A 24,601-nucleotide genomic window follows, 5' to 3' on the forward strand; every position below is an offset into this window, starting at 1 on the left:
TCTTCTTCCCAGACCTTTGGAAATGAACTCTGGTTCAGAAATATGAACTCTACTGTTTTTGTAGAATTACAACCAGAATTATGACCTTTTAAATAAATATAAAAATGAATAACAACCTTCTAAATATAAATATAGTCTACCTTTAGCTGTTTACTTGATGACTGATTAAATTATTAAATCAATACTATCCTAAGATCACCTAAATATTTTAGTTTGTATTGCATTCAAAACTTTTTTAAAAAAAGTTTAACCAACTGGAATTATTCAAAACAACATCTGTTAACTGTCCTTTTCTTATTTTAATTCTCACATTTAAAATATAGATTCACAATAACTGGACATTAAGAAATGTTAGAATTATGACACATTAAAAATGAAAGCCCATTGTTTTGACCAAAAATGTATCTATCTTTAAGTATTATTTTGAGTAGACCATTGAAAAAAAGTGTATGTACGCATCTGATATATAAATGCACATTCAGATGTGAGTATGTTCAAGAGTAAAATGGCAACTTTAAGAATTCTAATATGAATGACAGCTGTACTACTAGTAAGCAAGCACAGGGTACCAGAGATTCATTTAATTGGTTGTGGAAAAAGTTTAATAAAAGCTATTCAATAATTAATTGAGAATCTAGTGGACATAAGTGAACTTCCTGAATAACCTTGTCTTATTTAGTGAGATCATAGAAAGCAAGGGTGGAAATCTGTAACCATGGTTTTCAAGAATATTTCTTCATGAACTACAAATAGGCAATTCCCTTAGGACAGAGCAGGAATTATATACATACAGAAGATTCAGTGCAGTTGCATTCTCTCAATGCACAAATTATTATCTTGAGAGTGGGACCCATAGCCACTGATGCCACCTAATTTTGTGAGTTTTAGATGCAAAAGAGATGTTAGACAACATGAGGTCCAACACCCTCATTTTAAAAGTTTGGAAATTAAGTCAAAGAGAGAAGGCCACTTTCCCAAAGCAATATTGTTGAAATGCACATAAAACTCAAATATCCCAGCCCCTAATCCAAAGCTCATTCCATCAATTCACATGTCTTTAAAATGACCAGTTATCCCAGGAATCTGACAAATTAGGTACTATATAGTTTTATTAAATACAAACAAAAACATAGTCTATTCTGAAAGATTTTTTTCTCCACAACAAGCCAGAGAAGACTCCCAGACAAATTCAAGAATTTAGCTTCCTAAACCATCCTCTGTGCTTGAAGGAGAGGTAAAAGGAGAAAGGAAAAAATGTTTTACCTCTTGAATTAAACAGAAAGGTAAAATTCAAAAGGTTATCCTCTAGAAGTGAAAGACAGAAAAAGAGAATTTGTATCACATGGAGAGTTGCTAGCTCCTTCTCAACAGAGCATGATCTTTAACATTGTAAATTATAAAATCTTCATAATAATCCTGATATACTGGGTCAGAAAATATACATTGACTTCAACTTGTAATTTTCTTCCCTAAAATAACATTTAGTTCATTACTCTCCATGCCAGTTTATGTGCGTGCGCACACACACACATACACACACGAACACACAATAAGGTACTTACTGAGCTGTAGAGATAGCCTTCACCATTCATGGCCACATAGAGGCTGGCCTTCACCCCTTGGATGGCCACCACACGCAGTCCCACAGGGATTAGATTGAAGAGGGCTACAGGGGAAAAAAGGAAGAGAGAGGAAAGGATCAGTGAACTTTTGAATAAATCATCTTGCTTCTTAAAATGACTCTTTTTGAATATTAAAACCTATGAATTGAAATTAGGAGAGAGAGAAGAATTCTAAGAGTGAGGAGAACTGGCTTCTTGCCTCTGCACTGTGACTAATTACTATGTGACTTCAGGTAAATCACATAAACTCATCTGCAATAAAGGGATTAGATTAGAAGGACTCCAAGGGCCCTACATGGATCTAAGAGTCTAGGATCTCTGCTCTGTGAAATGAACATATACTCAAACAGTATAAGATGATTTTTTCTAACAAACAAATAATTTTTTAAAAAATTTTATTTATTTATTTTTTTGGCTGCGTTGGGTCTTCATTGCTGTGCATGGGCTTTCTCTAGTTGTGGCGAGCGGGGGCTACTCTACATTGCAGTGCGGGCTTCTGATTGGGGAGGCTTCTCTTGTTGCGGAGCACGGGCTCTAGGCCCGCAGGCTTCAGTAGTTGTGGCTTGTGAGCTCAGTAGTTGTGGCTCGCAGGCTCTGGAGCACAGGCTCAGTAGTTGTGGCACATAGGCTTAGTTGCTCCGCGGCACAAGGGATCCTCCCGGACCAGGGCTCGAACCTGCGTCCTCTTCATTAGCAGGCAGATTCATAACCATTGCACCACCAGGGAAGCCCCAAACAAATAATTTGAACCAAAAAATTCTCAACAGAAGAAAACATATTTGGAATCATAAGTAATAATAAAATATGATCTTCATAACATATGCCAGAGCTTCTTTCCCTTGTGGTCTGAACACTGTCTTAAACACACAAGATGAACACAAAAAACACTTGGCTCATCCTTAACTATGCTAGTGGCAGGAGAACATTTCTCTTCATATTTCAATTTTTACATGTAAATATAGATAGATAAATAGATATATCAATGGTTGCTAGATAGCTTAAGCTCTAACAGACAGATTTTATATCTTGGGAAATATATATATATGCATAATTATGCACAAACCATTAAAAACCAACTTCATACATTTAATTCAATATCCTAAGATAAAATGAAAACATGCTTGTAGTCTTTAAATATTTGGGTTGTCCATCACTGAAAATATTCAACAGTCTACTTGTCTACTTGGAGAAAGTACTCAAACACCAGAAAGAAGATAAATAAGAAGATAATCCATTTTTCTGTCAAAAATGTATTTCTATGAATTATATATTCCTATATAGCACTATTTTAGTGAACATTAATATTACAAAATAAGCATAAGCATAAGACATTGTCCCCATCCCGAAAGAATTTATATTACATAAAGGAGGAAAGCAATCATATAACTAGGCTGTATAGATGGCAACGTGAATATGAACTAAATATTTATGACAGCGTGCATAAGAGAATAGCCTTGCAGTTCACTTTAACATCCTGACTTAGTTACAAGTTCTTGTCTATCTTTTCTACTGATAAAATTCCCATCGTTCTGGTCAACTTCTCAGTTTTGAATATAAGATATATATATATATAAATTAACCTAGGGATTACCATTAATCAGGAATGCTGTTTTTCTGGGCTTCTCTCAACGTGGGATAGTAAGCTAAACACACCCACTCAGTTTTTGGCTTTTAGTCACATGTTCAATTGGTAGTTGTAAAGGATCAAGCCTAAGACCACAAGTTTAGTATAGCAGGATTCAATTCCTAGATATTTGACATCAGACCCATCTCTTTGCCTCCTTGAACCTTTTCCCTCATCTGTCATGAAAGTTGAGACTAGATCTTAGCAGACACTTAAGAATTAATAGCTGCCTTAAGTTGAATCTGTACTAGTTTTTGTTCCTCCAATATTCTTACCACTGTCAGAGAGAGCTAAGACATATGGAATAATCTGATACAGTGTATAATGTATATCTATAATTAAATGTAATATATGCATTCTATATATAGTCTCTATGTTACAGAAGTTCAGGGAAATGGAAGATCTGTGTTCCGAAGTGTTCAAGAAATGTCTCACACAGAAGATGAGACCCAAGTTGACACTTAAAGAAGGGACAGAAGTTGAGTAGGCGAAGATCATAAACATTATAGTAGGGCAGGAAGTAAGTGGTTCTTCGGGGTAGTGGATGTGTACAGGAAGGGACTGGCAGATTGAAGGATTTGATTCATGTTGGGGAGGAATGAGAAAGAACACCATGTAGACAAAGTAGGGATAAATAACTGAGAGTTTGTCACTCTAGTCTTAGAGATCTAGACTTTACCAAATGGGCAACAAGAAGTGTGGCATATGTAAAGATTAAAGCAGCAACACAGATTACAAAAAAGTGGGAGAGATTTGTAGACAAAGTAGTTTCTAAACTCACCACTCAGAAGCTACATGCCTTTAAGCCACTCATTTAACCTCTCTGCTTTAGTTTTCCTGTCTGTAAAATGGGCATAACAATCCTTACTGCACAGAGCTAAAAGAAGAATCAAATGCATTATCATGTTCTTGAAAGTGTTTCATAAACAGAGATGTGTTCTCTCTATATGAGTTATTTGTCATTAATATATGATTCTTCTGCTTGTCAAATAAGGTTACCAAAGGGTCTGATGTAAAATGACATATCACTAATATCTATTGATTCAGAAGATTGCTTAATACTTATAAAATAATACTTTATCTTTGTGCAACACAGTTTTCAGTGTTGATAAATTCATCATTGTATTTGACCCTCAACCACAAATACTATGAAGAATTTAGGACAGAATGATTATCCTAATTTTTAGAAGGGTAAACAGATTCAGAGAAGTAACCCAGGTGGAAGTACAACTGACCAAAGGTTTTCTGGCTCGCTAATGTGGTTATCTGCCCCAAATATCCTATTTCCTCCTCCTTCCCTTTTAAGTTTAATTTCCCCTAATAGTCATTCTCACCTTCTCAAAAAGTAATAGACAATTTAGCTACATCTCTGTGCATATCCTGCGGCTAAATGTGGCTATGGACTCAGTACTGGCCAACGAAATGTAGGCAGAAAGGTCTTTGTACTCTTGAAGACCCTTTCCTTAAAGACAACTGGCCTTTGCCCTCTTCCCTACCCTTTGCCTTACTGCTATTTGGAGGGGGATGAGTTGAGGTGGCTAGATGATCTCAGGGCATGAAAACAAGGGCTTCCCCCTGAGAGAGTGATGGCAGGTGAGCTGGAAAGAGTGGGGTCTTCCCTGAGGACCTTGTGGAGCAATGGCACCAGTCTAGCTTCCAATTACGTAGGTCTGGCTTTTATGTGAGAAAAATAAGTCCTTGTTATTTTAGTCTGTGCAACGATGAGCCAACCCTAATCCTAACTGACAGAAATTGCTGATGAAAGCAGAGTCAACACGTAAGGTACAAACACGTTAGGTACTTATATATTGTAAATAAATGTAACCATTGGAAAATATCAAGTTCGATGATGATTCTTATGAAAAAGAGAAATGAAATCCAAAATTGTACATAACGTCTTTCTAAATAAAGATTTCCCAGGACAAATCCTGAGAACGTTGGTTCATTTAGCTAAAACAGGGGTAAAAAAAGCAACTATAAAGCTTTTCTTATCTGAGGAAAGTGAGAAAACTACTAAAGCTAGGCAGGGACAAAAACAAGAAACCTGTGTGAAAGTTTTATAGAAACCATAAGGTGATAATGGCTTTTAGATGGTATGCTTTGGGAGATTTAGCAAGTTCATTAAAAACAAAATAGTAAACAATTTGGAATGAGAGTTTTTAGCGGTAAAAGCTAAAAGTTATTCTCTTTGGGAGGGTCTGCATCTGCCTCCTAAAATCTTGAAAAATGGCAAATGACTTACCCTTATCTATTATTTATCTTCCACATAGCACACTGGCTCTAGTCTTTTGTTACGCAGTGACAATTCCTCCTGAATCTCCAGTCTTCCTCTACATCCTCAAAGCCACTGGCCTAACTCATAGGAACGGGGCCACACCATTCTTCCAAGTCCCTTGCATCTACTCATGCCACTTCCCTGCTAACAGTTCCCTGCTTGATACCTCTACTGAATACTCATTGTCTACAAGACAGATCCAAAGCCTTTACTCTGACCCTCAATTGCCCTTTAGCACCTAGCTGTAAACCACACTTCCAGTTTATCACCTGTCACTCATTCCATTCACCATAAGCAGCTTCACAGAGCTTTTTGCTATGTTCTAAGTTTCCTCCTTGATCTTAACTAGACTGGATTTATTATTCTTTAGGAAATCCTATCTTCCCTATTTAACTGAACCATAAATCTTATCCAGATCCTTCAGAGACAGTTGTTTGTTTTTCCATAATTATTTATTTCATGGGCATATCTCTGTTATGGTATTTGGAACATGGTATTATAATTATTTGTTTACGCATCTGTCGCCATCCTTAAGGACTCTTGAGGGTAAGTCTCTGCAATGTCTACCCCAGTTCTATGTACATATCTTATATTCAATAAATGTTATTGATTATAAGGGTCATGAAAAGACACATTATTTCTAGGAACATTATTTCTAGGAAAAAGTTGCCTTTTAAGATAAAAAGAAAATTAAAAACTTAAACGTCTCTGTGGAGAGCATTGCCCTCTGAGGAAGGCGCCATTAAGACCCTCATAAGCCTCAGGGCCCAACTGTACTCTCCTTGGTATGCATCCTGGACTTTATGGTATGAACGTAAAAAAGGAGATGGCCTTTGGCCAGATCGCTCCAGGGACCTGCTCAGTTACTGGGAGTCCCTGGTTGTTCCCTAAAGCTAGGAAAAGCAATCCTGGAGGGGAAATTGGTGCCTTTGCGGAACAAGTGATAGATCCGCTGATGCAGATAATGCAGATAAGGTGGCGACTAAACCGAGAGAGGATAAACCCGCTAATGCAGTTATGGTGGCGACTAAGCCTAAGATGAAAGACTAGTTCCACAGAACAAAGGTTATGCAAAGTTTCTACTTTACAATGACTATGCAAAGTCCCTGCTTTAGAGGTATATATATGGCTATGCTTTGTTATTAAATTTGCCTTGCAACCATCAGTTGTCTGTGCCCTTCTGATCCCATACCTTGGTGCTTTCCGTTCCCTACCCCCTCTCATCGATTGTTGCTGCACTTTGAGGACCCGCCGCGGCTGGCGGCAAGTCTCAGCCCAATATTCAAGGTTATGTACATATAGTCACAGCATACATTTCTGCTCCATTGCACTACTCACTCTAATATATTCATTTACTGCCTCTAGTAATTTGATCTTCTTCTTCCTTTTAACTTCATGTTTTTGCTTACTTCACTGCCTCTGCTTGCAATGTTACTCTCTCCGTATCTTCATACCGAAGCCCCTTCCATGCTTGAATGATACACCAAATACCAAGTGCCTTCTCTCACTTCTCAGCTCCCCTAGTCCTAGATTTATACTGTATTTATCACAATTTTTAATTTTCCTTAAAAAATATTTTTTCTTTCCCAATCACAACTAGTTTATAAGCTCTCCAAGATAAGGATCACACCTAAACCACACTTGTATAACATGGAGAAAAGGAGAAAGCTGCGGAGGAAGAAAGAAAGAGAGAGACAGAGACAGAAACAGAGAGAGATTAAGAGAGAGAATAAGCAGGATAGTAGTACATATTCTGCTTATATTCAAGATTCAGGATCCCAGTAAACATTTGGTGAATAAAGACTACAATTATAAGCCAAATAAGAATCCATGCATCTAATCTGACATTCAAGCATATTCTCAACCTTGTTCTTTCCCAAACGAGTATTTCACTCTAAATCTTATGTAAATCTGACTCATATTTAAAAATGAAATAATGGAATCGGTGCTGTTGAGGTCCGAAACAAACTCAATCACTGAACCACATGGAAAAAGTTAAGAAAAAAAGTAATAAAGGGAAATGATAGTTTATTCAACAAATGGTTCTAGGAAAATTGGATATCCACATCCAAAAGAATGAAACTGGACCCTTATTTTAAATCATACTCAAAAATCAACTCAAAATGGATTGTAGATCTAAACATAAACCTGAAACTGTAAAACTTGTAGGAAAAAAACATAGAGGAAAACCTTCTTGACATTGATATTGGGAGTGATTTCTTGGATAAGACACCAGAAGCATAGGCAACACAAGCAAAAATAAACAAGTGGGAATATATTAAACTTAAAGCTTCTGCACAACAAAGGAAACAATCAACAGAATGAAAAGGCAACCTAAAGAATGGGAGGAAATATCTGCAAACCATACATCTGATAAGGAGTAAATATCCTAAATATACAAGTACAACTCAGTAGCAAAACCCACAGATAACCCAATTTAAAAGGGCCAAGAGACTTGAATAGACATTTCTCCAAAGATGATATGCAAATCATGAGTAAGTACATGAAAAATGCTCAACATCACTAATCATCAGGGAAATGCAAATCAGAACTACAATGAGATATCGCCTGATACCTGTTAGAAAGACCACTATTAAAAAAAAAGATAACAAACGTTAATGAGGATGCAGATAAATTGGAAACTTTGTGCACTATTGGTAGGAATGAAAAATGGTGCAGTTATTATGGAAAACAGTATGGAGGTTCCTCAAAAAATTAGACGTAGAACCACCATATGATCTAGCAAACCCACTCCTGACATATATCCCAAAAAACTGAAATCAGGATCTCGAGATTATATCTGTCCTCTTATGTTCACTGCAGCATTATTCACAATAGCCAAAATATGGCAACAACTTAAATGTCCATGGATGGATGGGTGGATAAAGAAAATATGGTATATACTTATAATGGAATGTGAGCATTTAAAAAGAAAAAAATCCTGTCATATGTAACAACATGGCTGAACCTGGAGGATACTTTGCTAAGTGAAAAAAGCCTGACCCAGAAAAACAAGTACTGCATTATCCCCATTATATGAGGAAATAAAAATAAAACTCATGAAAAAAATTTTAAAAATAAATAAATAAATAAAAATAAAAATTTTAAAAAAACTCATGAAAGCAGACAGTAGAATGGTGGTTGTCAGGAGCTAGAGGGAGGAAGAAATGGGTAATTGTTGTTAAATGGGTATAAAGTTTCAGTTATTCAAAAAGAATAAATTCTAGAGATCTGTTGTAAAACATAGTACCTACAGTTACTAATATTATATTGTCCACTTAAAAAATTTGTTAAGAGAGTAGATCTCATGTTAAGTGTTCTTATTAAAAAAAAAAAAAAAAAAAAAGCAAAGAGGATTTCATGGGTGTATGCATATGTCCAAACTCATCAAATTGCATACATTAAACATTCAGGTATTTTTGGTATGTCAGTTATATTTCAGTAAGGCTGCTTTTTTTTTTAATAAGTAATGAAGGAAATGGTAGATGAATTGCAATAATACACCCAGTTCTCCACTTCTCCCTGTATCTGTGCTTTGCCATATAAATTTGCAATTCTCTGAAAGGATATTCTGCCCTACCCCTTGATACTGGGCTGAGCCATGTGACTTGTTTTGGCCAATAGGATGTCAGCCAATGCAAGCAGAGTCTTGAACAAGAGCTCAGGTTGTCTTGTTTATGCTTCTCTCTCTGCCACAGCATTGAGAAGAACATGCACAGACTAACCCGCAGGTCCCATGAAAAGGATGTAAGACACCTAGAAAACAACAGAGTAGCCTCTGTAATCCACCCAACACCATTCTAGATTAATTGACTGATAGCTGACCCCTAGATATGTAAGCCAGACAAGATCAGTAGAGTTGCTTAGCCAACCACCCCAGACACATGAGACATAAATATTTGCTGATACATGCAAATGGGGCTATGTGATTGTTGGGTACATAGCATTATTATAATAATATATAAAATGAATAGCAAGTTATTCACTGGGGGACCTGGGTGGTGGATTTGAAATTTCCTTCAATCTTATAACAAAAAATTCTCAAATTTGATAACAATCCTCAATAGGTGCCTGAAATGATTATAAGCTGTGAAGCTAAGTAAACTTTTATAAATTAAAAAATAATAATAATAAAAGGCCAATGTTGATTACTCATGCTACAGGAAGGACTGAATCATTTTTCTACAGATAATGTATTATAAAATATGAAAAGATGTTCAAAGATTATACAAACAAAATAATGGGAAAGAGATGTATAGACTTTTATACATCAAGTAATTAATTAAAATATTTTATTACTTCCCTGGATTTTATAATGTTTGTGATAGGTTTCAGCTCTTTAAAATTTAACCTTTTATGATTTATTTTCTCACTCTACTCATCTTTGTACCTCAATTTCATTTCACTGTTATATATTTTTTTTATTTTTTCAAAGGGGATGCCCCAAATTGTATAAGTTTTAGGACCTACAAAACTTAAGTCAGTCTCAGGTTGAAATTTAAATGGAAGAAGAGAATGAAAGAAAAGTAACTAATAAGAAAGGAAAAACTGAAGAGATTATACTCCTTCAATGTCTACATTTTTTTTCAGGCATCATGGTAGGCATTTTGACATGTAAGATGTCATTTTAAAAATAAACTAGGGACTTCCCTGGTGGGGCAGTGGTTGGGAGTCTGCCTGCCAATGCAGGGGACATTGGTTCAATCCCTGGTCCGGGAGGATCCCACATGCCACGGAACAACTAAGCCCGTGCACCACAACTACTGAGCCTGTGCTCTAGAGCCTGTGAGCTACAACTACTGAGCCCACATACCACAACTACTGAAGCCCACAAGCCTAGAGCCTGTGCTCCACAACAAGAGAGGCCACTGCAATGAGAAGCCTGCGCACTGCAATGAAGAGTAGCCGAGTAGCCCCCTCTCACCGCAACTAGAAAAAGCCTGTGCACAGCAATGAAGACCCAACACAGCCAAAAATAAATAAATTAATTAATTTTAAAAAATAAATAAATAAACTAAATTGACTATTTGGCTTTATTTCAGGATATAAAAAGCCCTAATTTGAGGGCAGTGTGGGTACAAAGTAAAAAAAGAAGGGAATGAAAAGTGCCATCCAAAACTTTGGAGTAAGTTTCCATGGCCTTAGCAGAACTCTCCTACAACTCCTTGCAAATATCTCTATTCAAAAGTCATTTATTCTTTCCACAAATATTTACTGAGCACTTAGTATAGGTCACATGGAATGCTTAGGCTAGGAAAATAGTGACATATTCAACAGATATGGTCCCTGAGGAATATACCTACATCTGTACATCTCCCTGAGGCTCCCACTATTCTGTGGGCAAGTTGATGGCACAGGAAACTTTTATTATCCTCATTGCCTAGCAACGAGGTCTTAGAAGCATCTTGGTCTTAGAAGCTACTATTCAATAATTGCCAAATAAATAAATGATTCAGCAGTGGTTTCTCTTTAAGCTTGCTTATTCATAGCTTTTCTAGATCATATTTCCATACTTAAGCATGTAAGAAAAAAATCAAAGATAATATTTACCACATATGGAATGTATTTAAATATGGAATCTAAAGGGAAAGCCAGAAAACCTGCATGATACAAAGTTTGAGACGGCAGGAGCATAGGATGCATAGGGCTGGTGTGTGTGTGCATGTGTAGGGTGATGCATCTTTTTGAGAAAATGAAGAGGAAGGGAAGATTTGGGGGAATTTATTACAACCAAGATACTGGACATCTCATAAAATTATATTGGACTAAAAAAAGTACTTTGTAAGAAATGCTATGGTTTTTTTTTTTGGAACAACTCTGTGGGCTAGGTCCCTTTCTTTTTTAATTTTTAATTTTTGGAACAACTCTGTGAGCTAGGTCCTTTTCTTTACTTTTCATTTTTTTGTTGATGTATAGTATTATGTAAGTTATGGGTATACAACATAGTGATTCACAATTTTTAAAGTTTATATTCCATTTACAGTTACTACAAAATACTGGCTATGTTCCTTGTATTGTGCAATACTTCCTTGTAGCTGATTTATTTTATACTTAGTAGTTTGTACCTCTTAATCCCCTACCCCTATCTTGCCCCTCTCCACTTCTATCTCCCCACTAGTAACCACTAGTTTGTTCTCTATATCTGTGAGTCTGTTACTTTTTTTGTTGTTGTTATATTCACTAGTTTATTTTTTACATTCCACACATAAGTGATATCATACAGTATTTGTCTGTCTGCTAAGTGAAATAAAAGTGCTGTGTTCTTATTCAACTTAATTTTGATCTGCCTATTATCCACACAAGTTATCCCAGTGACAAAAAGGTAACAATCCAAAACACATCAGAAAGTACTTAATGTTACAACCAAAGAAGATGCAAAGAAGAAAGAGAAGAGGAAGAGAAATAGGGAGGGAGGGAGAGAAAAGTTCATTACAAATTCTTCTTTACAACAGGTAAATCCAGTATCCTCTCAAGTAACTTCTAAAGATAGACTCTTATTGCTTGTAAAAATGTACAGATATAAAAGAGTACACTTGTATTTTGAAATTCTGGGTTGAATTTGCAGAACGTGCAGAGAAAAAGATGCATTTTATGACCCATTAAAACCCAAATAAATTTATAGTGGAAGATAACTGAGATAGAACAGAGATATTTGGGTTTATAATCTGTGCATTCTCAATATCAGATTGTCTTGAAAATTCATATTTCCCACACTTCAAAATGTTCTCAATTAAGATGTTTTGTTAAAGTGTAAGTAATATCATATCCTACAAAATCTTAACCTAAAATTAAGTTGGTACCAGGTTATTTTCACCTATAATCCTATAGTCTCTTACAATAACACGTATAATTATAATATTTACTATAATTTTTGTAGGTCACTCACCTGGTTTTCCATTAGTCATGAAATTAATATTTATTTCTGGCATTTATTTATCATTTAATAAGGTCAATTCTCCTCCCCTCCCCATTTTCAATAGGAAAATGCTATCATTGAATAGTCAGCAAACTAGGAGATAGTCTGAGCTCTTAAATCCTCCAACACAAAAGCAGGTACTTAAATTATGGTACAATGGAGTATTCACTCAGACAAATTAATTATTCACTCATCCTAATTCCACAGCATTCCATACACAGCACTTATCACATTGCTTTTTCATATTTAGGTCTTTGCCTCAGTCTCCCTGCAAAGTAGGAATTCTTTAAAAGTATGAAATTATGTTTCTTTTCCATCCAGAGTGCATTGCACAGTAGAAACTAAAATAATTGTGATCATCAAATTTAACCTTGAAAACAACATTTCTTACAGAAATTAAGGGAAAGATGTAATTGTCCCTACTTCTTTAGCTTTGAGTCAAGAAAACAAGACCAAGGTGAGGACTAAACTTCAGTCCAAAAAGCACAGCTCTAGTTCACGAGCGCTAGCTCTAACATTTGACAGCTTTATGACCTTGATGATTTGAAGTAAGGTAACCTCCCTGAGACTTCACGTCCTCTCTGAATTTTTCACTGACTTACTATGCAAATCAATTAAGATAATAATTTTCTTAAAAACTTGTTATTAAACTATAAAAGTAAATAAAATACAAGGTATTATTGGTATTGGTAATGGCGTTGTTATTAAACCTCCAAATCTAGAGCTTTCATAATAGGAGCAAGGGTCGTGGATGCCTGGGTCATCACTATCTCATAATTTAACTTAAACTTCTTAAAATGTCATGGGAGAAAAAAATGTATTTCAGGGCTTCCCTGGTGGCGCAGTGGTTGAGAGTCCGCCTGCCGATGCAGGGGACACGGGTTCGAGCCCTGCTCTGGGAAGATCCCACATACCGTGGAGCGGCTGGGCCCGTGAGCCATGGCTGCTGAGCCTGTGCGTCCGGAGCCTGTGCTCCGCAACGGGAGAGGCCACAACAGTGAGAGGCCTGTGTACTGCAAAAAAAAAAAAAAAATGTATTTCATTTTATATATGTAAGATCCAGTAAGCTAAAATAACTATATATTTAAAATAAAATGTAAAAATTGACATAGTTTAGCCTATGTTGATTCAGTGCTTTCAGTCAGCGTGCCTTATTTTGTAAACAACTGGTCCAATAATTCAACTGTCTGACTTAGTTTGCCCAGTGAACTTACTGACTGATTAGTAGTTTGGGGCTTAGAGACTTAAATTTTTTCTTCCAAGCATTGGCTGAGAGCAAACATTGTGGATTTTCAACTTAGTGAAAATGAGCAACACTATGATCCCTTTCTTTGACAGGAGCTAGTAGAAATATTTGCCTTAGCTTTGGTAGAAAGGCCACCACTGGCTTGTTTGTTTGTTTGTTTTTTGCAGTACGCGGGCCTCTCACTGCTGTGGCCTCTCCCGTTGCGGAGCACAGGCTCCGGACGCGCAGGCTCAGCGGCCATGGCTCACGGGCCCAGCCGCTCCGCGGCATGTGGGAACTTCCCGGACCGGGGCACGAACCCGCGTCCCCTGAATCGGCAGGCGGACTCTTAACCACTGCGCCACCAGCGAAGCCCCCATCACTGGCTTCTAATCCTGATATTATCGTATAACCTTTCCTGTGTTAACTTCAAAGATGTTCAAAAACTTGCATAATTAACAAGTCAGTTCAATGTGATTCTTTTTTTCATTAAAGTGAAAAATGAAGCATGTCACTAGTGATAATGAAAGCAAATGCCTGACATCTCTCATCTGCTGCAGCCTATTTGTCTTATACAGAAGACACATCTCACATTCCATTTGAAGAATTCAGTGAACAGCACAGGTGTCACTCCATAAGATCAATAGGCAAAAACATCCTCCAGGAAATCTCTGCATGTTTTGAAGATTTTAGATTTGTATCTTCTACAAATCTTCCATCAAACACTAGGTTGCCAAAACTGACACTATGGCCTATTAGGTTTATTCATGAATTCATCACCTGTATTCCAGGCACTGCAGTGGTGTAAAAGACAGGCACGGTACCTGCCATCATGATGATGAAAGTCTAAAATAGAAAAAAATAACTCCACACATGTACTCTGCCTCCATTTTTACATATGGGGGCACTGAATTCAGCTCAAAAATGTGGTTTTGCCAGAGTCATGAAGTCAGCCAAGGAAGGTACACTTAGGTGCCGAGGGCTGTAAGGCTATATAATATTGTTGCTCTTAAGAAATATAAGAGAACTTCTAGTAACCACAACCTAAATAGTTGTAAAGAAAGTAAGAAAAAAATGAAACTATAATAAATAAATTTGGAAGCCTTAAAAGAATTTTTTCAGCAAAGCAGAAATGCCCCACCCAGAAAATATAAAACCTTTAGTTCTTAGTCAAAATTACACACAGACAACACAAGTTAACTTGCTTGAGATGGTTTAGGTATGTTCAACCAAAGCTTTACATTTCATTATCACTAATTACCAAAACAAGAAAGCACTTTTGAAAGTTTATGCACTTAATATTGATGAGTAATTATATATTTAAAGTGTGGAAAGCCAGTGAAAAAGCCACAAAGGAAACATTCATGATTCCACTCAATTTATGTTGTCATTGACACTCAAATGTTATATTTACTGATCCCAATGAATATATATATATATATGTGGTATACGTATATCCATTCCCCAAATATTAAGTGGATCTATAGAAATAAATGTGTTAAGATATTTTTAGAAATAGAGAAAAAAATTTGAAAAATAAGATGATGATTTTGTCATTACTCTTCTCTACCTTAAAATCTCTCTTTTAGCCCATCACTACTATTATCCCACCACATTTCACCTATTACTCTATTGCAATGTTCAGTAACTTTCATTGGTCCCCCACATCCTAAAATGTAAACTTTAGACTCCCCTATGTGTCAGTTAAGGCACTCTAAAATATGGTCCCTTTGACACTTCCACATAATCTCTTTGCTTCACCCAAATTAGCTCAATTTCCCCCACATGGCAGGAACTTTCTCCACTAGGTGATTTTGTTTTTCTTTTTTTTTTTTGCGGTACGCAGGCCTCTCACTGTTGCGGCCTCTCCCGTTGCGGAGCACAGTCTCCGGACGCGCAGGCCCAGAGGCCATGGCTCAGGGGCCTAGCTGCTCCGTGGCATGTGGGATCTTCCCAGACCGGGGCACAAACCCGTGTCCCCTGCATTAGCAGGCGGATTCTCAACCACTGTGCCACCAGGGAAGCCCTCCACTAGGTGATTTTTTGCCTCCTTAATTGAAATGCAGTTCTCCTAATCTTAGCTTACATATTTTGTTACTATTCTTCAAGATTCAGTTTAAAATCCAGATTCAGTTTAAAATTCTCTGAGTACTATGGCTTGTGAGGATTGCTTCCATCTCCGGAATCTGGTGATTTTCTAATCACTTGGCAGTACCAGTGCTACCTTGCATTATTAAATTTTGTTTTACATACACGTTCAACCTCGTCTACTATCCTGGGAGCAGCTAGAAAGCAGAATTTGTACTGCAGTCATCTTTGTAACCCAGTAACTAGAACCCAGTTGGTCCTCAGTATGTTGGAGTTAATGAAGATGAGGCACGAGCACGGCATCCATGAAACTCCAGTCATTCTTTTGTAGCTGCCTAAAGCTATGTCTTAAGAAGTCGTTTGAGGCTTGGCCACAAGAAATGTGAGAATTTATTGACAGCTGTTGTAGACCCAGGAGGGGCCATTTATTTGTCATCTCCATCTCGAGGGCCTCCTTTTACAATAAAATATCATGGAATATTCCATACCAGGACAGCAATGATTTGCATTGTACTTAAAACAAATATCTTATTGTATAACTCTGTCTCAAAGATTTTTGCTGCATATTACAACCTTCGGAGGAGTTTTTATCCTTTTTTTAAAATTCTGATGCCCTGGCCATACCCATGCCAAATGAATAAAAGTCCTTCAGAATTAAACCTAGGCACCAGTATTTTTTTAACCACTTCAGATGATTCCAACATGCAGCATTGTTAAAAAGCAATTTCATATTCAATAGGTCTGAAGTGGTTCTAACAAGCTCCCAGGTGACGCCATTGCGTAGCAAATCTTACCAGTCCATAGACCAAAGGTAGGTGTGGTCAGTATTGGCATCTCCTGAAGCCTATCAGAAAGGCAGAATCTCAGGTCCCATCCAAGACCCACTTAATCAAAATGTGCGATTCAACAAGATCCCTAGATGATCACTATGCACTTGAGGTTTGAGAAGTACTGTTCTATAGAGTGGTTCTCAAAGTGTGGTCTTATGAACATGTTAGAAACACAAACACTCTGGCCCTTCCTCCAGTCCTCCTGAATTACACATTCTGGGGTTAAGGCCCCCAGATCAGTAGTTTAACAAGTCCTCCAGGTGATTCTAATACAGACTAAAGTATAAGAAGCAATTTTCTAGAAGAAATCACTGTTCTTACACTTGACTGCACTTTGGAATCATCTGTGTGATTTTAAATGAATACTGATGCCTGGGTTCCATCCTCAGAGATTCTGAATTTATTGATCTGGGCCTCAAGTTTTTTAAAACGTATCGAGGTGATTCTAATGCGCAAAAATTTTGGAGTCATTGTTCTAGAGGACTTGGATATAGGTGGGAGGTGGACTGTCTTCCCTTGCGTCTTAATAGGACTTTCCCTTCTCAGATTATCAGAAGAATCCAAGGACAGGACAGATATGTAACTGGATTCATTCCACTGCCCCCACCCTTGAGGGAAATACCAAGTAATTTAAATAGGATTAATCCTATTTAAATTAGACTTTGATCAAATTCCCCAGAAGATGGGAAGGCTGGGTGCAGGACCTAGATGAGCACTGAAACTGTAGATGAGGTTCCAAAAAGGCTGTTACACAGTTCCTCAAAGCTCTGCTCAAGTCCTACATTTTCCCTGAGATTACTCTGGATCATACTTCAGGTAGCATAGATTTCTCCTCTCTAGACATTCCAAAGCACTTCCTTTCAAGAGGGTAAATTTGATATTATATACTTGAAGTCTTTACATATAATTCCCATTTTGCAGATGACAAGCTATGGTTTCAAAGTGCTAAGCAAATTGCCCAAGTTTATGAAGCTGCTAAATAGAGAAATGCATATTAATATCCATAACTGTCTGTCTCTAAAATCCTATGCATATTAATATCCATAAACTGTCTGTCTCTAAAATCCTATGGACTATCCACAACACCACACTGCTTCCCCACGTATCAGGACTGATCCCTGGAACATACAAAAGCAACAATAAAAATGATGTCTCTGCCAATATCTAAGTAAGAGGAAGCAAAGAGAGGCTTTCTTTAGGACATTTTAAAAAATTCAATTATAATACTGTGAAGTGGGCTTAGTAATGTTATACAGACATATTTTGACATGGGTGTGTGCTCCACATTCTGTCTCAGTGTCAGGGAAAGCAGATGTACTAAGTGCAACTTCACTAGATCCTGGCAGGATGCCTACTCAGTACCACTCTATCTATCTAGGCTACTGAATAATACATGGAAATATGTATACAAACACACACAGCCTACACACCTCAAACTTCCCAAGTCAGACATATTTAAAAGGCAACCAGATTATTTAAGATCTTTAAAATTATTGTATAATGGTTTACTATTTCAAAAAAAGTTTAATTTATAGTTGAAATACGTTGAACATATTGAAGAAAAATCCTCTCAAGTTCAACGTTTAGCCTGCAAACCACCATAATATTTTATAAGTAAGTCATATCCCCTTCATAATACTTTTTTAAAGTGTTGTGAGAAGAATGCAGTGATATGATTTTTAATGCACTAGGAAATATTAATGAGAAAAGAGAAATTAGGTATTCAGCATAAAATGCTAAAGGCATTAACTCTGGAACTAAACTCACTGAGTTCAAATCCTGGGTCTATCTTTTAATATCAGTGTGACCATGGATTAATTATTCAAACTTCCCATGCCTCCGTTTACTCATCTTCAAAGTAGGAATGATTACAGTACCCCCTTTATAGTATGGTTATAATACTTAAACAAGTAAAATTTATAAAATTTTCATACTTGTACTACACACTTTAGCAAGTACTCAGTAAACATTACCTATTATTATCTAATGTGGCCCAAACTCATACATTAAGAAATAATGCTTGGGGCTTCCCTGGTGGCTCAGTGGTTAAGGATCCGTCTGCCAACGCAGGGGACATGGGTTCGAGCTCTGGTCCGGGAAGATCCCACATGCCGCGCAGCAACTAAGCCCGTGTGCCACAACTACTGAGCCTGTGTTCTAGAGCTAGCGGGCCTCAACTACTGAGCCAGTGGGACACAACTACTGAAGCCCACACGCCTAGAGCCCGTGCTCGGCCATAAGAGAAGCCACCGCAAGGAGAAGCCCGCACACAGCAATGAAGACCCAATGCAGCCATAGATAAATTAATAAATAAATAAAAAGAAATAATGCTTGGCACGTAGGTGACCGTTTTATTTTTCAAGTGCCTCACTGTAAATACATAGTTATTTCGTACTTCAGGGTGGGCAGTATGCTCTGGAAAATATTGGTCCACATGAGAATAAAGTTATAATTTATCCCTTGTTTAGTTGGAGGCCATAGACTGAATGCCTAATTGAACCAGCACATAAAACAAACCCAATTCCATTCATTAAAATCCATTCAGTTTTAGACTGTAGGTAAATCAGTATAATCTCTCAAGCAATAACTTATATAGAGAAAGGAACACAGGTTATGGATAAAATTCAGTAGAACTGAATTTTCCTTATTCTGTCTTGAGCAAATCAACTCACTTTCCAGAGTCTCAGAATCAGGTAATTTCGGGGAGATTTTAATAATCTCTAATTCATCACAACTCTAATACCCTTTTCCACTACTTCAAGACCCCCTGGCTGCCGTTTTTTCTTACCCTTAAAGCACCTGAGTGTATATTTTCTTTTTCCTGCAACATAAGCTTAAATGTAGCTGCTGGTCCTAGCTGAATAATAAAAGCAATGGCTCCCTCCCTTCTGGGTAAATGTACCATTTACATACTTTCAGAAAATGATGCCTCTGTAATTATCACCATAAATATATATTCGCATAACACTTTGAAGATCTATTTAAAACTGTCTTCTTTTACTATTATTGCTATGGAGTTCACTTTTCCAGGCTAAGCATACTCAATTTTCCTCCTACTTTCATAATGGAAAATGACTTCCCTATCCATCCTTTAAAGTCTCTTAAACTGTCATTCTCAAAAAGAAAAACAAAAGCAAATGTGATTTAATTTGCAATAATCGTTCAAGCTAGGTGTTGTTTGACAAAATCATATTCATTTTTGATGAGGCTGTTCCGAGAACTCACTTTTATTCATTTATTCAACAAATACTGAAAACCTAGTATGTGCCTGGCACTATTCCAAGTGTTGGGGATACAACAGTACAAAATGCAGACAAAGCTCCCTGCCCTGTGGAGCTTATACTCTAATTAGCTTTTAAATTTAAATGATAGTCTGATTATACTATTGTTACTATGAATTAAGCTATCCATATCCACTATTAAGGCACTATCCATTATTAAGGCCCTGTTACACGCCAACATAGAGATAAGCAGACATGGTCAATGGCCTCAAGAAACTTATAAGTTAAAGAGAGTAGATACATCAATACAGATTAAAGTGCAAAAATACCTTGAGATATACTGTGTATGCAGAGGAAAAAGCAGGATTTCCAGTTAAAAACATCAGGAAAAGTTCTCAAAGACAAAAGGCAATTGATCTTATTTTGAGGATGACTTTATTACTGGAAAAAATAACATAAGCAAGTATGAATGAGCTAAATGTGTGGTATATGTAGGGAACATTTTAGTGGAGGAAGGAGATGATAAAATAAATAAGGGGACTTCCCTGGTGGCACAGTGGTTAAGATTCCACGCTCCCAATGCAGGGGGTCCAGGTTCGTTCACTGGTCAGGGAACTAGATCCCACATGCATGCTGCAACTAAGAGTTTTCATGCCACAACTAAGGAGCCCACGAGCTGCAACTAAGGAGCCCGCCTGCCGCAACTAAGACCCGGTGCAACCAAATAAACATATAAATATTTTTTAATAAAATAAATAAATAAGTATATTATATAATGGTAAGTGGAGTGAAAAATAGTCAAATTGCCAAGGGAGAGTGAAATGTTGAAGACAGTGGTTGAAATATACATAGATTAATCAGAAAAGTCCTCCATGAGAAAAGGTTTCACTTTTGAGTGAGGGAATGAAGAAGATGAGGGAGTGGGCTATTTAGATATTTGGAGGAAGAACATTTTAGAAGATGGGGATAGGAAGGAGCATGATTGGTGTGTTAAAGGAACAGCTAGGAGGAGACTAGTCAAAATAAAGAGGAGAGAGAGAACAGTCAGGAGGTAATGGGCAGGATTATGTAAAGCCTTATTGGTCATGGGATGAATTTGGCTTTTACCTTTAATGGTGTGTAGTGAAAGAGACTGAGCAGATAAGTCAGTTTATCTGACCTATCTTAACTGGGTCACTCTGGCTGCTGTGTGGATACTAGACTGAAGGGGGAAAGTTGCAAGTACAAGATTAGTTAGGAAGCTATTGTAATAGTCCGAAGATGAGAATAGCCTGGACTAGGTAGTGACAATGGGGGTATTGAGAAGTGGTCAAATTCTGTATATATTTTGAAGGTAGAGTAAATGTACTACTGTTTTCAAATTCAATGAAAAAATTATTGCACTATCTGTTCTCACAATTTTGCCCCTTTTTTGCAATGTGTTTAAAAGGGAAGTTTCAAAGGTAAAAACAAAAATCATTGCCAATTTATAGGCTTTGTTTCAGATCTATCAGCAATATTGGAGATGATCTTTTCCAAAATCTCATTTTACAGAATAGAAATCCAAGGAACAGAGAGCTTACATGACTGAAATAAGATCATACAGCTAATTAGGGACAGGCAGAACCTAGACTAGAAACCAGGTTATCTGACTCACAGCCCAAGCTACTTTGCCTTATAATTGGTGACATTTAAGTGGTGGATATTCTTCCTTTTAAGTTTTTTGTTTTTGCTTTGTTTTGTTTTTATTTCATAAACATTGAGGGAGAACCACAGGTATCCCAAACTCAAGAGTCTTTAGGACACAGGCAGCTAGGAGGAAAATGTGGGAGAAAGTAGTTGCATCCACTGCTTAAATACACTGATTTTTTTTCTGAAGTGTGCCAGCTAAATGAAACATATCTGCATACCCTCCAGTATAGGATCTTGGAAAATATCCATTGCTGTTCTAGGCAGAAGGGCAAATAAGGACATTATTCCTTAGCTACACAAATGCATATAAGGAACTGCAATATAATGTGACTTCTGCAACTGTAAATATACACATGAGGTTCAAACACAGTAGAATGAAATGAGTAATTAATGTGGAGTTTTGTGTGAGGGAGGGTGGCGGTTGAGGGTGATGGCTGGAGAAGGCTTCACACTGACAAAGGAGATAAGAGCTTTGAAGGGTTCTGAAGGGTAAGAGTGATTTATTCAGGTGGTAAGATTGGTGAAGTCATTCCAAGCAAAAGGAATTAGCATGTGTAAAAGCTCCAAGACATAAAACTATATAGTATAGACTTACTTATATCATTATATACCTTTTTTTTTATCATTCCCCAAACCTGTGTTTGATCACATAACCTGTCTAGAATTGAGCTCTGACTCTCTCCAGGAAATACATCAAAATGGAACAGATTCCACACATGATTAAGATACTAGAAAGTCTGGATTTCAGTATGCTTTTCAGTCTACCTACAGACCTATGCTTTCCCTATTACATCAGGAATCAGGTTCCCGTAGAACTAGGTATGACAGTCCCAAGACAGAGATTGCTCCATTAGCAAATGTGAACACTCCAAATCCTGGGTGCAGAGGAGCGTGCCCCTTCATACCTCCTGCAGTGCATCAGAATCATCTGGAGGGCTTGTCAAAACAAACACTGCTGAGCCCCAGCCCTGGGGTTCTATCTGATTCAGCACGTCTAGGGCGAGGCTCAAGAATGTGTTCTTCTAATGAGTTTTCAGATGATGCTGATGCTGGTGGTCCAGGGACTGCACACTTTAGGGACCACTAACTTAAGAGTACTGCTCCAGACCCTCTAGCTTAAGCACTTTTAAATTCTTTCACATAACAACAGCTACCACCAGTAAGAATTCTACTTCTGTTAAAATGGTCACTATCTATAAGTTCCTTGGAAACAAGGACTCTTACCCCGACTGATGAGAATAATAACGACAACCGACAACATTTAACCAGTTTTTTGGCATTATTTTAAGCATTTTTCATGAATCACCCATTTAATCTACACAATAACCTTGTGATCTAAGTACTATTATTAGCCCTACTTAACAAGTGAGGGAAGTATGATGTGAAGAGATTAAATAACTAACTCCAAGGCAAAGAACCTCAAGTCAGATATCCTGCATTCGATTCTGGCTCTATCGCTTATATGTATGACTCTCCAGATCTTTATATACATACACCTTGAGAATACCACATAGGGATTTGCAACTGAAGATTTCCTGTCAGTGACATACCTTTCAGAACAAATGGTATTTGTGGAAATGGAATGTGTCGATCAGTTTTTCTGAGCATACATTTATTTCTATATGAGAATTAAAGGAAAGGCTATAAAAAGCTTAGAGATTCTCTGTTCCTCTCATTTTGTAAAACCAGAGATTATATAAATCTGACAAAATTTGTGTGACTTGCCCAAGACCAAAGCACTGGTCACCTCACAGAGCCAGGAATAGACTAAAGATAATCTCAGTCCTTAGTTCTTCTGGGAATACACTTGGTGAAGTGGCTCCCATCAGATTCTTTTTTTTTTTTTTTTTTTTTTTTTTTTTTTTTTTGCGGTACGCGGGCCTCTCACTGTTGTGGCCTCTCCCGTTGCGGAGCTCCGGATGCGCAGGCTCAGCGGCCATGGCTCACGGGCCCAGCCGCTCCACAGCATGTGGGATCTTCCCGGACCGGGGAACGAACCCGTGTCCCCTGCATCGGTAGGTGGACTCTCAACCACTACGCCACCAGGGAAGCCCCTCCCATCAGATTCTTAACCACTATGTATATGTATAATTCCTCCTATCAATATGCCCATAAATAGTCATAGAGCAACTAGGAAAAAGGATAATTTCAAATGGCTCATGTTTTACTTTACTAAACAGAGGGGCACATGAGGGCATCTTAGGATCGATAGGAAATATAAGACATAAAAAGATACAAAGCCAAGGTTAAAAAAAGTCTGAGGAGTTATTTCCTTATGAACATATGTGAATGGGCAAACTATTCAAGGAAATAATTGGTTCTTGTTCAAGCTTTCCATAAATATTATTTGAAGGAACAGTCTTTAAAATTGAAACACAATCAACAAAAACAAATTTCTAACAAGTGTCCATTACTTTTCTTCTAGCTATGAAAGTCAAAAGGCAATATTTTTTCTTTATTTAAAAAAAATCAAGTGAGGTAACTGCATTCATAAGCTAAGGCTGAATATTAATTTTGCTCTTGAAAAGGCATGCCACTGTAAGGGTAACAACATTACATGTACCAAAGTGTTGCTCAAGATTATATAAACAAGCTTGCTTAAAGAAAATGAGCAGGATAACGCACGCATTTCTTTTTCTTTTCATCCAACTTGTAGGTATGACTTCACGCATACAAATTGTGATATATTCTTAAAGTATAGAAGACACTAGAAGAAAATAATATCCCTATAATTGGATATGGCATAGCCCTTGCTCACCCATGACTACTATAATGTGTATGTCTGAGTAGGTGAAAGAGATGAACTCCATGTCATCTCTTTCACCTCACAAAGGCCCCTTGTTAGGAAGACAGAGCATCTTTATAATTCTTTGCAGCATCCCCTATGTCCTTAATGATTTTCTCCAACTAACCATTTGGATCATGTTTTTGTTCATAGTTTAGCAATACAGAGCTTCTGTTGGCTTTGGCTGTGTCTATATACTTGTGATTGGTGGTATCAAAACATCATATGTCTGGTATTGTATAGAAAACATAGCTGGATGACTAAATTTTTAAATTTCCAATTGGATTTCTGAAACTCAGATACAGGCCCTGTTGAAATATATATTTTTAATGCTGAACTCATGG

General features: G+C 37.2%; 1 protein-coding gene across 5 annotated transcripts in view; it reads right to left on the bottom strand.

The window, feature by feature from the left end:
* The window catches only part of FGF12 (fibroblast growth factor 12), a 574,219-nt gene that overhangs the window by 178,127 nt on the left and 371,491 nt on the right, over nucleotides 1-24,601 (bottom strand). For all 5 annotated transcript variants that reach the window (XM_059064562.2, XM_067034238.1, XM_067034239.1 and 2 more), the window contains one exon: nucleotides 1,563-1,666. In XM_059064562.2, coding sequence (XP_058920545.1) covers nucleotides 1,563-1,666 — 104 coding nt within the window. The remainder of the gene's footprint in view (nucleotides 1-1,562; nucleotides 1,667-24,601) is intronic.

The sequence above is a fragment of the Kogia breviceps genome, chromosome 5 (assembly GCF_026419965.1).
Source record: "Kogia breviceps isolate mKogBre1 chromosome 5, mKogBre1 haplotype 1, whole genome shotgun sequence".
Taxonomy (NCBI): domain Eukaryota; kingdom Metazoa; phylum Chordata; class Mammalia; order Artiodactyla; family Physeteridae; genus Kogia; species Kogia breviceps.